General features: G+C 53.3%; 1 protein-coding gene across 1 annotated transcript; it reads right to left on the reverse strand.

The window, feature by feature from the left end:
• Window positions 1-14,127: 14,127 nt before the first annotated feature.
• Window positions 14,128-17,885, reverse strand: NXPH3 (neurexophilin 3). The gene is made up of 2 exons (XM_006889317.1): window positions 17,832-17,885; window positions 14,128-14,880 (listed from the first exon to the last, which is right to left on the reverse strand). Exons 1-2 carry the CDS (start codon window positions 17,883-17,885, stop codon window positions 14,176-14,178), a joined length of 759 nt encoding a protein of 252 aa, XP_006889379.1. The 3' UTR covers window positions 14,128-14,175.
• Between the last annotated feature and the right edge of the window lie 435 nt (window positions 17,886-18,320).

Raw genomic sequence — 18,320 nt, forward strand, 5'->3', positions numbered from 1 at the left:
TTTGAGGACTTATTATCCTTGCTTTTAATTGTACATTTTTACAATTTAATTTTTCATAATGGCTATGTTTAGCAACCAACTCTGAAAAGTCCTAAAAAATGTAAGTCAATTCTAGAGATCCATTGTGAGCCAGCTCCCGCAAACCCCTTGTACAGTTTCAAAGCCCTCTTCCAACATGTGTGCCTAATTGTTCCCTGGTATCCCTCAGCACTTTAAAACGCCCGTGTAGCTTAATGACAAAACGGAAAACTGCCTTTTTTTAAGGTTTCAGTATGACATCGGTCCATGAACCAGTGTACATTTGTGTCTTGAGGTAAATGTATACATTTTTATCTCTTGCCAGTGTTAGAGATGTACATAATACTGAGACACTAATGAAGAATGAGGAGGCTCTGGTGGTGTAGGCTGTAGAGTTATGCTGCGAACTCAAAGGCTGCCCTGCGGTTCAAATCCAGAGAGGGGGAGAGATGAGCCGTCTCCTCTCACATGAGGTACAGCCTTGGAGCGCCAGTGGAGGGAGGGTTAGCTGTGAGTCAGTTCTGACTCAGTAATATGAGAAAGAGAGAAGCCACCTCATACACCACCATCTTAAACCTTGCAGGGAGTCAGGTCTTCTAGCGCATACTCCCTGCCCCAGCAAAAGTGAAAAACAAGACAGACACATTTGAGAGCAGTCAGCATGTCAGTGGGTAATCCCCAGGGTTTGTGATTTCTACCAAAGTTTAGACTTTATGACAGCATAGAGATCAGATGGCCTTGTGGACAGAAAGCCATGCTCCCAAGCCAAAGGTGAGTGACTCGACTCCGCGACCCTTAGACCTGCCTTTACTTGTTTTTGGTGAAACATTCTTCTAGGTCATGTAACCCTGGTGTGTCCACTTGCTGTACAGAGATAACTCGTGGTTGATGTGAAGCTGAACACTGTGACACTGATGTGTCAAATGCGAGAATGGTTACCTGTGACGGACAGTGTTTGGTGGTGCTCATCGATTAAAACAAGCTTGGAAGGCGGAGTGGCATCCACTTCGTAATAGCTTGCCTCCGGAAACCCTATGAACCTGGAGAAAGGACAAAAGTTATGCAGGTATCCAGGACTTTCGTTCATAGGGTCCCTAGGAGTCACCTCTGACTCTATGGCACTTAACAACGACAACACCACCAAAGTTTAAGAACCTCTGCCTTGATCTGGCCTCCTAAATAAGGTCTTGCAATCCATTCTAGTTTTTCTACTTCTGATGTGTTTATAGCTCCAATACATAATGTGCCAGGGCCTGTGCTAGTTACTGGGGATCCATCAATGAATGAACCTGATCAACTATCCTCGTGGAACTTAGTCTCATGAGATAAGAGCATCCTTAAATGTCCCATAAATACATCAAATCAAACCATGGTAAATGCTCTGTAGGAAATACATAGGATGCTACGAAAGTATACAAGCAGACCCTTGATCTCATCTGGGGAATCCAGAAAGGCAAACCTAAGAAAATTGCTTCTGCAACGACAGCTGAAAGATAGGAGTTGTCAACTTGGTAAAGTCAAACAGGGAGCTGCATACATAAAGCCAGAGCAGGAGCCTAGTGAAGGCTGAGTGGCTGCTGTGTGAGCAGGAGAGTGTGGAGATGTGACAGCAAGTTAGAAGCTTGATCTGACAGGGCCCTCACAGGTCACAGTTAGGACTTAGTTACTTAGAGCGGTGGGAGAACCACGGTAGAGTTTTAAGTAGGGGATGACAGGATTTGTATTTTAATAAGATCTTTGGCTAGAGTATAGAGAAGAGATTAGCATATTGGGCTTGGGAGTGGAGGATGGCAAGAAAAGATGGAATACGAACTAGGGAGGTGGCAGAGATGGGAAAGAACAGATCTATCAGAAATTTATGGGGCGGATTTGACAGAACTTAATGAGGAACTGGGTAGAGTGAGGACGATTTTCTGACTTGTGTGACCAGGATGGTGGTGGTAGGTGCTGTTGGGTCAATGTTGACTCCTAGTGTTCCTATGAACAACGAATCTGAACTTTGGCCTGTCTGCCCCTGCACCAGCCTCCCAGTTTCTGATATGCTCCGGAATTAATATGGAGACACCAAAAGAGATATCGCTGGAAAGGTGGGCACGCTTGACCCATCTGACCCACTGCCGTGAAGTCCGTTTTGACCTTTGGGTTTCCAAGCCTTTGAATCTGAACTGGGTCAGATCACCCCATCTTTCTCCTGCAGAGCAGCTGGTGGGTTTAAATTGTCTACCTTTTGGTTAGCAGCCCAATACTTAACTTCCACCTCAGCAGGGCTCCTTAAGCAGCTTTGAGGGAAATTACATTTGTTTTGGACCCATTGCTTCTGAGATGCCTTGAAAATTACGAATGGAACTTATCACGTGGCATGTTTTTGAGCTGAGGGCTTAAAGGGGAGGTGGTTCTGGGAGATACGGTTTATAGGTGGAATCGAAGCCCCAGGTGTGTTAGACCACCAAGAAGTGTAGAGTGAAGAGAGCAGGGGCCCAGGACTACGCCTTAAGGGACTCATAAAAAATTGGTGAAGAATGGAAATCCAAAACCTCTGTAAATGTCTATTCAAATTAAAAAAACACCCAACCAAAATAAACAAACAAAAAAAAAATTGGTGAAGAAAGATGCGTCTCTATAGCCAGAGATACACAGGAAATAAGGATGAATTCAAGCGAACCGGGGTAAAAATGTTTTGAAGTAACAGTTAAAAGTGTTAAGTGTCAGTTAAGTAGGATAAGTGGCCATTAGAGTTGGCAACATGGAAGTCATTAGTGACCCTGTGTACCGTCGGGTCAGAACCGACCCACAGCTGACCCTCCAGTGGGTTTTAAGAGGCAGTAATCACACCAGAAGAGATTGCAGAGCAGCTGGTAGTTTCGAACTCCTGCCTCTGAGTCGGCGGCACAATTCCTTAGCCCAGGGCCATTGCCAAGGAGGTGCCTCTACTGGAGTCAGGTAAGGACTAGGTGGGAGGTGAGGTGATGGAGACCAGGAGCACAGGCAAGGCTTTGACGTTGGAAAGAGAAGGATAGGGAGCTCTGGTGGTCTAGTGGTAAGAAGCATTGCTGTTAATCCTAAAGACACAAGGTTCAAATCCACCAGCTAGGCACAGCTGGCGATCTCCAGTCATCCAGCACAGGCCGGGCAGTGTCCTCTCATTTGATTAACTGCCTGTGAAAATCCGATGGAGGATCAGCTATGAGCTGATTCCGACTCGACAGCACACACTGAAAAAGAGAAGGACGGTGCTGGGAAGGTAGTAACTGAAGGAGGAAATGAAGTAGAGGGAGATGAGTCCTTTTCTCTAGACTAGAATCAATTGCCCCTCTTGGCGATATCACATACGTTATGAGAAGAATGGGTGAAGGGTGCAGAGTGAGTCAGTCGGCAGGAGGATTCTCACCTCCCATGCAAGAGACCCAGTTTAAGTCTCTGCCATTGCACCTAAGCACAGTGAACGTCCGTCTGCCAGTGGCGGCCAGCATGCGGCTATTTATGTTGACCAGGCTTCTAAGAAGTTTCCAGACTTCTGAACTAGTGAGAAAGGCCTGGCTACCTGCTTGTGGAAATCAGTCAGTGAAAACCCTATGGGTCACACATGTTCGTGGGGGTGATGCAGAGCTGGGAGGTGTTGTGCATGTGAGTAGAGCCACTGTATCTGGGGACTCACTGGATGGCAGCAGGGTTAAAGAGACATGGGCCTATTTCAAATGGCTGGAAATGCTCCAGTAGAATGGAAGAGGCTAAAGATCCAAGATCTGGTAAAGGAGGGAGATCGTGTGTGTGCCGTGGAAGGAGAGGACAGAAGGGGACCAGGAGCTCGGGCAGGGTGGGTCTTAGATAGAAGAGGAGGCTCAACTCGGGGACCAGGAGCTCGGGCAGGGTGGGCCTTAGAAGAAGAGGCTCAACTATTCTCTCCGAGATGAAGAGTCCTGCAGAGACCATGGGTGTTTGGTGGTGGGAAGGTGAGCGAGGTGGGCATCTGATGACTTGTTATGTTCTTCATTAAGTAGAAAACCTGGTCTGTGGCTGAAGACTCCAGGCGAAAGCTAGGGGACTGGAGACAGGAGCCAGACTAGCTGTGGGGGAGCAGGTGGTCAGAGTACAGGGTCTGGCCAGGCTGGTGCAGCAAGAGCTGCCTCTGATCTCCCTCCTCCTTCCATGATCCTAGCCCGAGTGCTCACAGGGAGGCCTTCACTTCTCATCTGTCATGTGACTCACAAGGTTCTCATGCTCTCATTACTGAAAAAGTGCATGTCAGGTACTTATCGCGGTGCCTGGCATTGAGCAAAAACTCGCAGATAGGTCAATCGCTGCTCATGGTACTGTTATTGTTGTGTGATTATTGTTGTTTCTAGCCTGTCAGCCAACTATCACCTTCGAGTTTATGTCCTTTTAGGATTCCTTGGGATGGAGTACGAATCTGTGGTGCAGCACTGAAGTGGGTGCCTTTGGGTATGTGTGGGGCTAGCGGGGTTCTTTTGAAGCAAGAGCATCTCTGAGGAGCAGCTACCTGGAATCCTGCACGGCTCCGAGTTTACAGGAGCTCTCACCTGTTGTAAGATGGAGAAGAGAGCTGGCAGAAGTCTCAGAAAGACCCAGCCTGCTGGGACTTCATCACATGGAAATAGCCCTTTCAGGCTTCGTGTGGTCATTATCGTCATCAACTGTCAGAATCTCCAAAAGCTGGACGTGCTGAACATCAGTCGCCCCAAGTAGCAGGTAAGGGGAAGGGCAGGGCAGAAGTGGGTCTGCTAGCAGATATGGAAATGAGGTTTGGGGAGAGGATGAAAGTCGTCTGGGACCCAGGAGCCCTGTGTCTGAGGTCATTGTAGTCTAATGAGGAGCCAGCGAAAGAGAGATGCTCCCTGCGAAATCAAAGCTCATCATCTCCCCCTCCCTGTGCGTCTCCTCTCGCTTCCCTCCTCCTGGAGCACAGAAGCTTCCATTTTCTTTCTCCCTTGTTTTCTTAGCCATTTCCTTCTTCCTTCCCTGTCTCCAGTCCTGCTCACTAGAGTGACATCTTGAGCCTGATCCTAATGCATTAAAAAAAAAAAAAGGGAAAAAAAAAGCCACAAACAACAAACCCTGCCTATAACCAGCCCTCCAGTTCTGATCTCCGCTGAGATGTGGCAGATGGCAGAGCCTGACGGAGCGGCAGCGGCCCCCACCCCAGGCCTGGGAGCTGCCAAGGCTGGTAAATGGGGCATTTAGATACCTCTCCACAATCTTGCGTGCCCCTGCTACACTGACCCAGGGCATGACCGTTTTCCACTGCAGACGCAGCCTGGCAGGGCTCAGCTGCTTCCTGCCCGTGTCTCTTCCCTTCCCTTTCTCTTGTTCCTGTGAAAGACTCTCACCATAGACATTAGAGATTCTCACCATAGACATCTCAGAGTTCATCCATGAGTCAGCTGGACAGGCTGGCCCTGCCCCTGTGTGCACCATAAGCTCCTAGAGGGAGGAAGAAATGATCACTCGAGGCCTGGTCACCAGAGTGCTCACCCTTTGACAGAACAGGCATGGCTCTTACATTTGGGGACAGTCCCAGATGAACATGCCTGGCTGAGTTCACAGGGGCACTAGCAGGCGGAGGAGTGCTGTCCAAGTTGATGAGATGCTGTGACTGTGGGATGGAGGGGATGGAGTAAGGGGAAGGGAGGAGGGACCCGGGTTCAAGATCAGTCCATGTGGGGAGTGGGAGGGTGGTGCCAACAGGATTCTAAGTGAGGTGAGGCAGACCCCCATCTTAGAGTGGAGTGTACGGGGAGCTGACTGCCCTCTGGATGTGTAACTGTGTGCTTCTGAATAAAGGCCCTTCGACCATGGTGTTTCCTGAAACTTCTATGATGTTTACAGAGAGAATGCCCAGTGAAAATACACAGAAGTAACCCCTCTGTGCACCAAAGGAGCTTCTGTGGGGCCAGGTCCCCAATGGACTTTAGCAACGCAACCTATTTCCCTTTTTCTTAATAAAAAACCAAACCCATTACCATCAAATCGATTCCAACTAAGGTCACACCTCATGTTACACAGAGGAACTGCTCCAGCAGTTTTCAGAAGCAGTGTCAGGCCTTCCACAAAGCCCTGCAGGTTCAAACCACCAACCTGCAGACTGGCAGATGAGCACAGACTGTTTCTATCGCCCAGGGACAGCATTTCTCGATCAGAATCCAAGGTAGTGTCTTTTGTCTACGTGTCCTCTTTTTCAGACCAGGACAGGCTTGTGGGCTTCCTCTGAATTTTCCCTGCATATTTTCCCCACAGCAAGGAATGATCAAGGCCAAGACCAGGCTCCTTGCCTTTTCCACACGCTTGACCAGAATCAGGATATAGTATAGACCTTCCTTCACAGCAGCTGACCTGGTGCACTGACCCTGTGTGTAATATTGTTCTTAGTGCTTTCCCTGTTCCCACTTAAGGCCGCACGACAACTCTCTGAGAGGTGAAACTCATCCCCATCTCACAGATGGAAAAAAGGAGGCACAAAAGATCTTCAGGAACTTTATCCCCAGGTCATATCATTAGGAAATGGCAGAGCAAGGACTTGAGTCCAGGCACCTGGCTGGGGCGCCTGGGCCCTCTGCCCAGCTCTGCATGGCTGCCCTGTAAAGGAAGAGAAGCCAGCCTCCTCCTTCAGTGAGGTCCTTCAGCCCACTACTCTGAGGGCTCATGACTCCCAGGAGGGGAGAGGGAGAGCCAGACAAGGCAGGCAATATACTGCAGTACAAAGCAAGTTCGAATCCCACAGTAACCATATGAGCAGTGGGGGAAGAAACACATCAAGACTCAGAGAAGTGAAGTGTTGAAGCCAAGATCATACGACAAAACAGACTCACGCCCATGTCGTCTCCAACACCGGACCTGGGGCATGGCCTTGTTGTGACCCTGAGGTGGCTAGGACTGAGCAGGCCATTTTTTCCTGGATGAGGTAGTATTCCCCAAGCCTTGAAGGAGCTCTAGGGCAAGCGAGGCTGCTGTAAGGGAAAGAGAAGCCTTGGCTGTTCCTACACCTCTTAGTTATTCAGGTCAGGGTCTTGCTCCTCTCTGAACCCCAGGAGTTAGCGTGGGTCTCGACCCTTTCTAGAGAAGACAGCATGCTGTGTCAGGGACAGGTGGGCAGCGGGTGAGCTGACCCTGGCACGCTTCCACCATCTCCTGCCTTCACCTTCACCACCCCGCCACTCTCTTCTGGCCAGGAGTCCCTCGGAATGTTGGAGCGCTAATACTACAGCAGCTTGTCTTCCTGTTGTCACTTCCTCTTCCAAGCTGGAGGAATAAAGGCTGCGATCGTGTGCCTCAGGGCCATGTCCAATGAGGCATATAAGGGATGACTGCCCGTGGAGAGCTGTGTACGCCAGGACTCCTGGGTTCAGGTAGCTTCCGTTACACACGCCTCAAAGGAGAGCTATCGTCCTGCCTGTGCAGAGACTCGGCCTAACCAAAGGCTGGGGGCGTAGAACCCCTGCCCTCGAGGAATCTCCAAACTGAGGGAGAGACATCTGTTTGCTGTCTAATTAGTCTAGAAGGGGACACCCACATCTCCTGCTCTGAAAGTCCCCAAGTTGGCAGGCACACAGCATGCCAGACTCAGCCCAAGCTACAGATAGGAGCAGCCCCTTTAGAGCTGAATTTTCAGGGGGACAGAAGTAAGGTGGAATGGAGAGCTAGAACAGTGTTCTGGAAAAGGAGGGAGGATTACAAAGGTGGGTGCAGGAAGGGCTGGTGTGGGGGCATTTGTTCAAGAAGGTGAAATTTCCTTGACTTTAGCTGTAGAAGGTGAATCTTTGGGCATTAAGGGTTTGGAACGGTGACTCCAACTTTCCTCCCTCCCTTGAGTTCCTCCTTCCTCTTTGCGTTTCTTGCTTCAGTTCCAGCCACTGACATCATGCTGGCCAGCCCCAGTGGAATATCTCTTCTTTTAATGATATGGTTCCATTGTGAATCGAAATCGCTTCCCCTAAATCTCTTGGCAGAATGGAGACCAGCTGGAACTTTCCAAGGCTTTATTAAACAATGTTTGTTGAATGAACAAGTGCTAAGGGAAAACAGAAGAGGTATTAGCACACGATGTCCACATGGCTTAAAAATAGCCCAGCTGACAGAGTCTGGGTTGCTGAGCCTGCTCTGTAGGGCTTGGCAGGCTCAGGGCTGGCCTGGGGTCCTTCCCGCTGCTTTCACAGAGAGGTACCAGTAGAGAACTACCACCACAAAGTCCTTCCTAACTGGTCCCCAAGAAACCAGAATTTCCCTCTGCAGTCCACTTAAAGTCACTCCCTTTGGTCTTGCATTGTGGGTGGGTGACACTTCGAGAAAGTCCCTGCTTGGAGGGTATGGCTTGCCTTGGGCAGTTTCAGAACTCTTACTCTTAAGTCAGTCCAACCAAGAGAAATCAGAGGCATGCTTGCCTCCCCTCTGATGGCTCAGGAAGTTTCAGAGTAACCTTGAACGGGCTGGTCAAAATGTCAGCACAAAGCCCACCAACACTGACAGTTTCTGTTGGAGAGCCTGGTATTCTGTGCCAAAGGCCTGGTTTGCCCCTCCTTCTGCCGTTTATTTGTACCTTGTAGGCCAAGTGAGGAAAGTGGCTGGTGTCCGACATGATATGCCCACCAGGGTGGGAGTAGCTGGACCCTCTGAGTGATGAAGGGGTGACCACTCTGCCCCGCCAACATCCTCCTCCCATCATGCTCCCCTTTCTGCCTCGGACTTCCAAAGCTGTGTTGTTGCAGGTAATTAAAGGGTTTTAATTAAATTAGGATCCCATCTGGCTGGGATCAGTCAGGCCCTTAACGAGGATTGTGTGTCACCAACATCAGAATGTAGATGGGGAATCAGGCATGTGGAGGCTGAGTTTGGAGACTGGGAGGCCTTTCAGACCGCGGAGGCTTCCAGCAATGCAGGAGCAACTTGTTTCCCTGAAAATGGGAGCTGTGTGCCTCAGTGCTGGGTAGGGGGCCCCTCGAGCTTTTCTCCAGTTCCTCCTTGGCCTCAGAGTCTGGAAACCCTTCTGATTCATGACAAGTACCATCTCAGCTCTACAGATGAGGAAACAGGTCCACAGAAGAGAAGTGTTCAAATACCCCCAGTGAACCAGAATTAGATGTGACTTCAGGAAACGGAGACCCCAAGTATAGTGTCTCCAGCGAGACAGAATTACATTTTTTTTCCTGTCATGGAAAAGTTCCAGCTCCCTACTCTGCTACATCTGTACTGTAGCTCTTACCTCCTGGCCTAAGATGGCAGCTAGAACTCTGGGAGGAAAAGGTGGGCATCAACGTTTTAAGATTTCTGTTATTGTTGTTACATACTGTTGAGATGATATCAACTCACAGCTGTTTCTCCAGTGAGTTTTCAGATGCTATAAATCGCTGGGAGGAAAGTGCCCATTTTTTCTCCCTTGTAGCAGCTGGTGGATTCGAACTGAATGCCTCTGGATTGGCAGTTACCAGTAGGCCACCAGACCTCTCTAGGAGTTTCTATATAACCCTTGACTTCCATATGACTGACCATGAATCAGTTACATCGTCACACCCAGAGAGGCAGGAAAATGCAGGATTTCTTTTAGACAACTGTGAGGATCCCATTCCTTTTGGAGAAGGGGAAATGGATCTTAGGAGATAGAAGTCTAGGCCACAGTCGTAATGGGGCAGAACCAAGACAGAAGCCTGGGATTCAAACCCTCAGCCTGGTGTTTTCTCACCAGGAGCAAGGCAGAAATGAATTCATCTTCAAAGCCAAGGAGATGGAGAAATAACATTTGTTACGCAACTCAACTCATTTTCCTAGCCATACTCCCAGAATCATAGATCCTACTTTTGCAGATACGGAAGCTGTGGGAGGTTGTGTCATTTGTCCAAGGCCACCCAGCTAATAAGTGACAGACCCAGGTGTAGCTTCCCTCACTGCTCCTATTGCCAGCTCACTGGCAGGCTCTGTGGTTTAGGACTTGCCAGCTTGTCCCTCAAGACCACCTGGAAGCCCTTGAACGCAGTGTTCTTCACTCACATTATTATTATCAGGCCAGCCTTGGAGCTCTGACAGCCTCACAGGATACAAGGTCCTCGGTGGAATCAAAGCCCACCCAGCTGGCTAGCGCCAGGTCCCCTCTGGCATCTGTGTCTTGGCAATAGTGACAGCTGCCACTCCAGGACTTTGGCACAATCGGCAGGTGCCGCCCCCACCCCATCTTGTCTCTGCCTGGAAAGGCTGGTAGTGCCTCTCCTTGCCCGTCACCCCAGCCCCCGGTTCTCCTGGCAGCACCAGAGGACTCAGTGTCTGCGGAAGCAACATTTCTCTCTCCCACTCCCGGCCATGACATTGGATCACTTCCCAACCCAGAGCAACCAGTTCTGTGTGTCCTCCGTGTCCCCTCTGCACATGCCCACTCTCTGACCCAGGTCCCTGTGCACCCTGTGACCCTTCAGCTGGCTCCTTCGTAAACACCCTTCCCCCAGCTTCCCTACCCACCCACCCTGTGCAGCTCTGAGCAATGGGCCGCTCCACGAAGCCTGTCACATGTGAGGTCACCAGCAGCCTGCCAAGGAGGGAGAAGGGGTGACTCAGTTCCCGCTTGCTCATCCTGGGAAGGAGGGGGGTGGGGAGGGGCCCAGACACCATTCACTTTTGCATTCAGCTTCAATAAGAAGACTCAGCATTGCTGCCAGTTGGCCTACAATTTATTCCCTCTTCTTGGCAAGGCAGATGGCTAGGAAAAGCCATCCCATTAGAGGCAGGGACAATGAGGCCAAGGCAGTGCCTCTATGCAAAGCTGAGGGGCCGTCTCCAGGGGCTCTGGATGTTAGAAATGAGCAGCCTCTCCACCTTTCTCCTTGTTACAATTCTTGTCCTTGGAGAGATTCCAATCTGATGAGAGAGGCACAGGCCCTGGCCTCAAGGTCTCCCCAGTCTGATGGGCACCTCCCTAGCTACCGTGTATGGCTGAGGTAGTGGGCCCACCAGACCAGAATCCAATAGGCAACCATCTGAGGACCTTCTACACTATCCTAAAGGCCAGTGAGGAGGAAGCAGTGGGGTTGGCGTGAGGATAAGACCTAGGCTGCTCTGAGAGATGAGCGCCTCCTTCCACAGAAATCTGTTCCCCTGTGAGGGCTTGAGAAACAGGAGTGGGAGGTCAGAGGAGCAGGACCATGTGGTGAGTAGGGATCCTCAGGGAATCTGCAGACATTGCTTCAAGAGCAGCAGAGCTCGGTGCTCCTAGGCAGAGGCAGAAGGAGGGATCTCTTGTGAGGACAGGAGGGATGAGGAAGTACCTGGTCATAGCAAAAACAGCAGGGACCAGAGGATGGGTCCAAAGAATGAAGCCCTGGGAGGAAGTGTATTTGCCAGATCCTCGCCACAAAGAGTCACTGAAGACGCAGAGAAGGAGGGCTGAGCTGACTGCAGCGTGTGTGTGTGGGTGAAATGAAGTTATTAAAATGGACCGACCCCCTGCGCGGGTGGAACTCTGTGCCAGGTGGGCCTGGCCCTCCAGCTGTCCAAAGCATCTGGCTCTCTGCGGGAAGACAAGAGCAGGCGCGGATGGGTCAGAGTGTCCCCCTAGGTCCTGCTGACAGTTCAGCCAGGACAGACGGGGCAGGGGCCTGGACAACCAGCTCTGCTGCTGCTGCGTCTCCTCCTTTAGCGCCCATTGAACTGGGGCTGTGAATAGGAGAAAGTTCTAGATTCCAGCAGCCCCAAGCCTGGACCTCTTTGCACACCAAGCGTTTGTCCCCAGGATGAGCTGGAAAGAGTGGCATGGGGAGCGGGGCACAAGGGGGCATGTCCCGATGTCTTTTTGGAAGAGAAGCCCCCAGGAAGCATGGTGCAGGAGAGAGGTGCTGGAATAGGTGAGTGCAAGGCCCTGGCCCTTCCTGGGGCTCTTCCCATGGCGGGCCTGTCCGTGGGGGGCACTGTTGACAGTGAGGTGGTATCAATAGCCCTGCCTGCTCTGCAGTGTGTGAGGGGGAAACAGGTCCACACTGGAGCTGATGGTGGGACTGGTGAGGCCATCTCACCATCATGCCAGGACACTCCCCAATGTGGCTACTCCGCCAACAGGGACCCAAGAGACCTGAGTGCTTTCTGCCCAAAAGCGAGAACCCGGAATAGCCTGCATGGAGGGGACTTTGATCTTGGCAGAGGGGTTTCCCTCTTCCTCTCACTAATACCTGCAGGCCAGGGTCACCTGCTGGAGTCACGCTAGTTCAGGGAGGAACTGACTGGTCCCATGCTTCCTCCCATCCCCACCCCATCCTGCGGCTTCACAACCATGTGGTCAGACTGAAACGCAGTAGCCTGATCCTCAGAAGATTCCCTTCCCCAGGAGAGGCCTCGGGGAGGCACAGATGGAAATTACAAGTGTGAGAGGGATGTCGGCCTCCTTCCCTCCCTTCTGAGATAGAAAGGAAGGGTGTGGCCATGTGAGCGTGGCCCTAGGCCAGCAGCATCAGTATCCTCCTGGCACTTATCAGAAATGCAAATTCCTGGGCCCATTTCCAGACTGACTGCATCTCTGGGTGATGCTGATGCGGGCTCACACTGAGAACCACTGGACGAGGCGAAAGGGAGGCCTGGCCGTGGATGGATGCTCAACTGCTCACCGGAACCCACCAGCCCCTCTGCGAGAGAAAACACCGATTGCAGCCTTAAAACCCAGTGGGAAGATTCAGCTATACTCTATCCTATGGTGTCATCATGAGTCAGCAACCACTCTACAGCAGTGGGGTTTTTGAGACCAGGCAAGACTTTCATTTTATAGAGGAAGAAACTGAGCGAGGCTTTGAGAGAACAGACTTGCCCAAGGTCACAAAGGGAAATAATGACAGAGCTGGGCCACTCCCTGACCCCATCTTTGACCACTGCAAGACCTAACTAGTGGTAATTCCCAGAGGGCCACAGAGAGCCCCTGATTTGGCCCATTTCTCCTCCTCCTGCTTCCTCTTGGAGTTACTCCTACAGCTGTCCTGCAGTCTCAAACTCTGTTCCCTTGACTTTTTAGGGGTTGGTTCTGATAGCCAGGGAAGGGGGCTGCCGAGGAAGCCCAGGACCTTCAGAGAGCTCAGCTCTGATAGCTCTGACCTCTAGGAGCCGTTCTGCTGCCTGATGAGAATGTGTAGGAGGCCCCTCTCCCCTGACAACATGGACACTATTGCCCTGGGAAAGCTTTATTCCCTGCTCCAAGCACAAGATTCTGCAAACGGAACTCGACAATCAAGGCAATGTCACAAGACACTCCCCACCCCCCACCCCCAGACAGACACTACAAAACAGATCCAGCACCTTACCACAGGCCAGCTCACCCAGCCCCAAGCTGCTGGGGGCTTCACGGGGAGAGACGGGGCCTCCCCCCAGGTCTGGGGGAGCCCCTAATCTGAGGGGTGAGGCAGAATGCTGAGGGACAACTCACTGGGACAAGGGATCTCCTAGAGGAGCCAGCCGGGGGTCGGGCCGGGCCAGGACACATGGCACCCCACTGGCTTCCACCTGTGACCTCTGGTACAAGGAGGACTACAGTCGCCCTCTGTCTCAGCTCAAGGACTGGTGTCTCCTCAGCAAGAGGCTGGTGGGAGTGGGGAGCAATGGCAGGTAAGGGAGTTTTGGAGAGGGGTGACGTGGCTGGAGGCAGATGTTCCATGTGTCAAGACACCAAAGACCCCAAGGGTCACCACATCAGCCTCATGCTGTGCTAGTTAGGACAAGGGGCTTATGACCACCCCTGCAGGGGGCCAAGAGATCTTCCTGGCTCCCTCTCACCCCTGGCAACGAGGAATCCTGGCCTCAGCTGTTCCGAGTTGACCCTCTGGGTTCCACACTGGAGAGGTGCCCCTTCTCGTTGTTGTCCTTTCTCAGGATGCCAGGGACGGAGCCTGGAGCCTAGAGCCTGGAGCCCGAGTTCGTCTCCGTGACTCCCTGGACCTGCGCCTCCTAGAACCACTGTCTTCCTCAATCCATAAACTCCTGAAGGCTGTTTCTGTGCTCTGGGCGCTCCAGAACCTCAGGGTGGGACCAGCAGGTGGGACCCCTGCCCCACCACTTGAGACATGGTCCTGGTCCCAGCTGGCATCTCTCCTCCTTTCCACCCCTCTCCCTGCCCAGTACCCACTCAAATGGCCCCCTGCCTGGGCAGGCCCACCCTCTGGCCCTGGCCTGACCTCTGTGGCCTGCCCAGGGTCACCCGGAAGGGTAGTAGGGGGTGTCGCTGTGGTAATTGTAGTCTGGGCACACCTTCTGCACCAGCCGATAGTCCGTGCTGTAGAAGGCGATGTAGACGCAGACCACTTTGAAGGGCTGGGAGCAGCTCCAGGCAGCCGAGCTCTGGGCATGGTCCCGGGAGCAGGTCTTGGCTGGGTCGTGGGTGCAGAGCGAGGTCTGGCGGCCCCGTTCCACCTTCTCCCACTCCATCCGGCAGTTGAAGATCTTGGAAGCCTTGGCTTCAATGAAGATCTGCTGCTCCTGGTGGAACTCCACGGCCTTGCTGGGGGGCACCAGGCTGATGGAGATATTGCCCTGGCCTGTGGCATTGTGCCTGAAGAAGACGCTGAAGGTCCCGTTGCCGTGGTCCACGATCTTCCCCGTGACGAGCAGGTTCAGGGCCACTGTCTTGATGTTGGAGTAGAAGTCTCCCCAGCCAAAGATTTTCTTGACTTTGGCTGAGGGTGGAGGGCTATGTTTCGGGCGGTTGGGGGGCTGCCCGAGGACACCCCATGTCTCCCCAGGGGGAGCCAGCAGCCCTAGGAGGGTGGAGTTGGCCATAGGACGGGACTTGGGTGAGATGTGGCCTCGCTTCCGAGGCACCCGGGGCCGAGGCTGGCTCTCACGGTCATCGTGCTCAGGGTCCTCCGAGCCAGGGGGCCCATCCTCCTGGCCACAGATGACCTGTGGAAAGAGTCGGGCGGAGAGTGAGGGCCTTGTCCCTGGAGCACCCAGGCATATTCCCTCTCCCCATTGTCATCACTGTCGCTGTCCCTTACATTGAGGGTAAGTCATCTACTCGTGTACTTATCATTTCACACTCCCATCTCGTTCGCCTTCCCCCTCCTCCTTGCTCAAAGCCTATAAGGATAGCTAAGAATTCTGCCCAATGGAAGGCTGCACCAGAGGTACCTAGTTCCCAACCCCAGGGAGATTCTGTCTAACGGCGGAGGCCTGACTTCAGATTCTGGGAGAAACTTCATCTGACAGCAGAAACATTATCACTGAGCTGAGAAAGCCCCAATCTGACAAGGGAAGTAGAGTCCTTGCGTCTGTGAAATTCCCAGGCTGATGGAAGAGGCAGGGTGTCTGCCCTCAAGAAACCCCGAGTCTGACGGGAGAGCTCAGCCTTATCCCGGCAGAAGCCCTACTTTGACAGAAGAGGCTCAGCTACTTGGCACATCTCAGGATTCCTGGTCTGGAGGTGGAGTCACGACCCTACCCTGGGCTAGTTACAAACCCCGGATGCCAAGAGAATTCAGATAATGGAGCTAGAAAACCTAGTGAGATTATCTCTTGAACATAAATGCCACTTTGGTTTGGGCAGGAAGGCTGGGGGAACCTGGAGTCCATGCCTGGTGGCAGAGGCTAGCCAAACAGCACCCTGGGGAACACTGATGATGACATGCTGGGGCTTTACTTGCATTAAGAGGCAAGGCAGAGCGAGCTCTGGTGGCCTAGTGGCAAGAAGTTGCAGTGCGGGGAGCTCTGGTGGCCTAGTGGCAAGAAGCTGCACTGCAATCCCAGAGGAACACGGTTCGAATCCACCAGATGCTCTGCCAGAGAAGGAGGCGCAATATCCTCCTGTACCAGTCAGATCTGATTTGACGGTACACGCACACAAAATAATTTAAAAAAAAAAAAGAAGTTGCAGTGCAATCTCAGAGGTACACGCTTCAAATCCACCAGATGCTCTGCTGAAGAAGAAGGAGGAACAATCTCCTCCTGTATCAGCCAGATCTGATTTGACGGTACACACAAAAAAATAATGAAGTAAAAAAATAAATTAAAAAAAAAAGAGGCAAGGCAGGAGCTCCTGTGAGTCCCATTTTGCAGATGAAGACACCAGTGCTCAGAAGTTACATCACTATAAAGCTGGGGACCAAGGCAGCCCTCCCATTTCCCAACACATTTCCAGGTCACAGCAGCCCCTTTAAAGGTATTCTTAGTCTCATATATTTTGGGCAGGTTGTCAGGAGAGACTAGTCCTTGGAAAAAGGACATGCTTGGAAAGATAGAAGGTCAGAGAAAGAGAGGAAGCCTTTCCACAAGATGGACTGACAAAAAAAAAAAAAGATGGACTGACATGGTGACTGTACCAATGGGCTCAAGGACATCAAAGATGGTGAGGATGCCACCAGACAGCGCAGGGTTCAGATCTGTTGTTCATAAGGTCACTATGAGTCATAGATCACTTGGTGGCACCTAACAATAGCAAAAATCCAGGTCTCATCCCCATCCAGAATCTTCTGTGAAAATATTACAGAGGCTCCCCTGTCTCCTGTAGGGTCAACAGTAGCCTCACCCCATTCTTCTAGAACCTTCCAGTGAGTAGGAAAGACCCAGCTCAAACACCCCTGGCTCTCAGGAGGACATCAAGGAGTTGACAGGGTTCCCAAGGGCACTGGCCAATTGGCTGCTGGCTCAGCTTTTGAAAGTGGGTAATCACCCCATGTCTGTGCTGCCAGCAATAGGGGCTCTAGCCTTCCCGTGGGCAGTAGCTGGATCTGTGGGTCCCTTGGGATGAAGATGAGAGAACGCTTGATAGGCTGGGGTCTGAATGGCGCCAAAGGAGCTCTGAGTCCTCACCACCCTTGTTCTGCCTAGGCCTGCAGATGTATGTCACCTCTATGCCAGTCTCATTGAAGGTTGACCCTGGCGGCCAGGCCAAGGCGTGGGGTGCTGCAGGGGAACAGCCAGGAGGGGTGATACCTAGGGCTGGACTTGGCCTCCACACTGAGGTACATTTGGCCCTGGGAGTACCTGCTGCATGGCTTGGGGATAGAAAAAGACCAGTGGTGGGTTGTGAGAGTGAAGGTTCCTGAACTTGGAGTGAAAGCAAAGGGGAATGTTGCTTAGACAGAAGGTGCAGATGAGATGTAGGGCCAGGCGTTTTTCCATGACAGGAGTGTGTGTGTATGAGAGAGGCGCGGGCTCTCAGAGGAGAGTTAAGCCCTGAGATGGGGTCGCGGCTGGGATGCCGGGGCGTCCTGGCCGCCGGGAAGCCGGGAGCTTGCGCTCGGGGAACAGGCTCCGGGCGCTCCGCTCAGCTGCCGCGAGCGCCCGGGGCGGGAGCCGCCAGTCCGGGTCCTGTGGGGCTCGGGCGGCGCGCAGCCGGGAGAGGAGAGGAAAACAACAGGCGAGGAGGGAGGGAGCGGGAGGGAAGGCGGGAGCGAGGGACGCGGGGCCGCCCCCAGCCTGGACCAGCTCCACGCGCTGGGGGACCCAGAGCCGAGGCCCTCTGGGTCCACGAGGGCAGCTGAAGGCCCACGCCCCCCTGATCTGGTGGGTCACTAGCTTCACAACCCACCCGCGCGGCCGCGCGTCCCAGGCGCCGGTCAGGGACTGGGTAACCCTGGGCGACCTGGCTCCCAGCCTCTCCCCTAAAGCTGGTCGCGCCTCCAGGCCACCAACAGAGGAGTGGGTGGGCCAGCCTAGCACCCTCTCCCCGCCCCTATTAACCCTTCCGGTCCAGTCTCCGGCCTCGGACCCGCCCTCTCCCCGGCCTCCAGTCTCTCCCTCCAGCCTCAGGATGTTGGGGGAAAGGAGAAAGTTTCTGGGCACGGAAGCTTCCCGTGCTCTCCCCAATCCTCGGGGCCCGCGCCCCTGCGCCCGGCTCCCCGCAGACCACTCACCAGATAGAGGCTGCCCTGCACTAGGAACACGAAGCAGCAGCGAGTCAGTTGCATCTTCCTTCTCTGCTCTCGTCCCTTTTTCTCGCCTCTTTTCCTTTCGGGGTCCCAGGTCCCCTCTTCACCCCAGCTGCTTCAGGCGCGCCGTCCCATGCTCCGGGTACCCCGTGGCTTGCGGCCCTCCCCTTTGCCAATCGCCCAGGACCGACCCCGCCCCCTTCGGTCCAGCTGTGTTGCCACCGCCCCCCTGCCGGGGTCCAGCTGCGCACGGCGCTGCCCCCCGCCCGAAGTCCCAGGTGTGCGCCCCGAGCGCCTCCGAGGACCCCAGCTGCGCTGTGGCTCCGCCGCTCCTGATCTGCGCTCGTCGCCCGCCTCGGTTCCAGCTGCGCCGCTCTCGTCCAGATGTTCTGGGGACCCGCGCGCGCGCCCGTCTCCGGTGCTAATTCCCCAGGCCAGACGGCCCCTCCCGCCCCGTCGCGGCGCGCCCCCTGG

The sequence above is a fragment of the Elephantulus edwardii genome, unplaced genomic scaffold (assembly GCF_000299155.1).
Source record: "Elephantulus edwardii isolate Elephantulus edwardi_28Jun2011 unplaced genomic scaffold, EleEdw1.0 scaffold00077, whole genome shotgun sequence".
In the NCBI taxonomy this organism is placed as follows: Eukaryota; Metazoa; Chordata; class Mammalia; order Macroscelidea; family Macroscelididae; genus Elephantulus; species Elephantulus edwardii.

Coding starts and splice junctions, on each gene's coding strand:
- NXPH3 (XM_006889317.1), bottom strand. CDS start 17,885: ATGCAACTGACTCGCTGCTGCTTCGTGTTCCTAGTGCAGGGCAGCCTC. Junction 14,881..17,831: donor TGCAGGGCAGCCTCTATCTG/GTGAGTGGTCTG, acceptor CTCTTTCCACAG/GTCATCTGTGGCCAGGAGGA.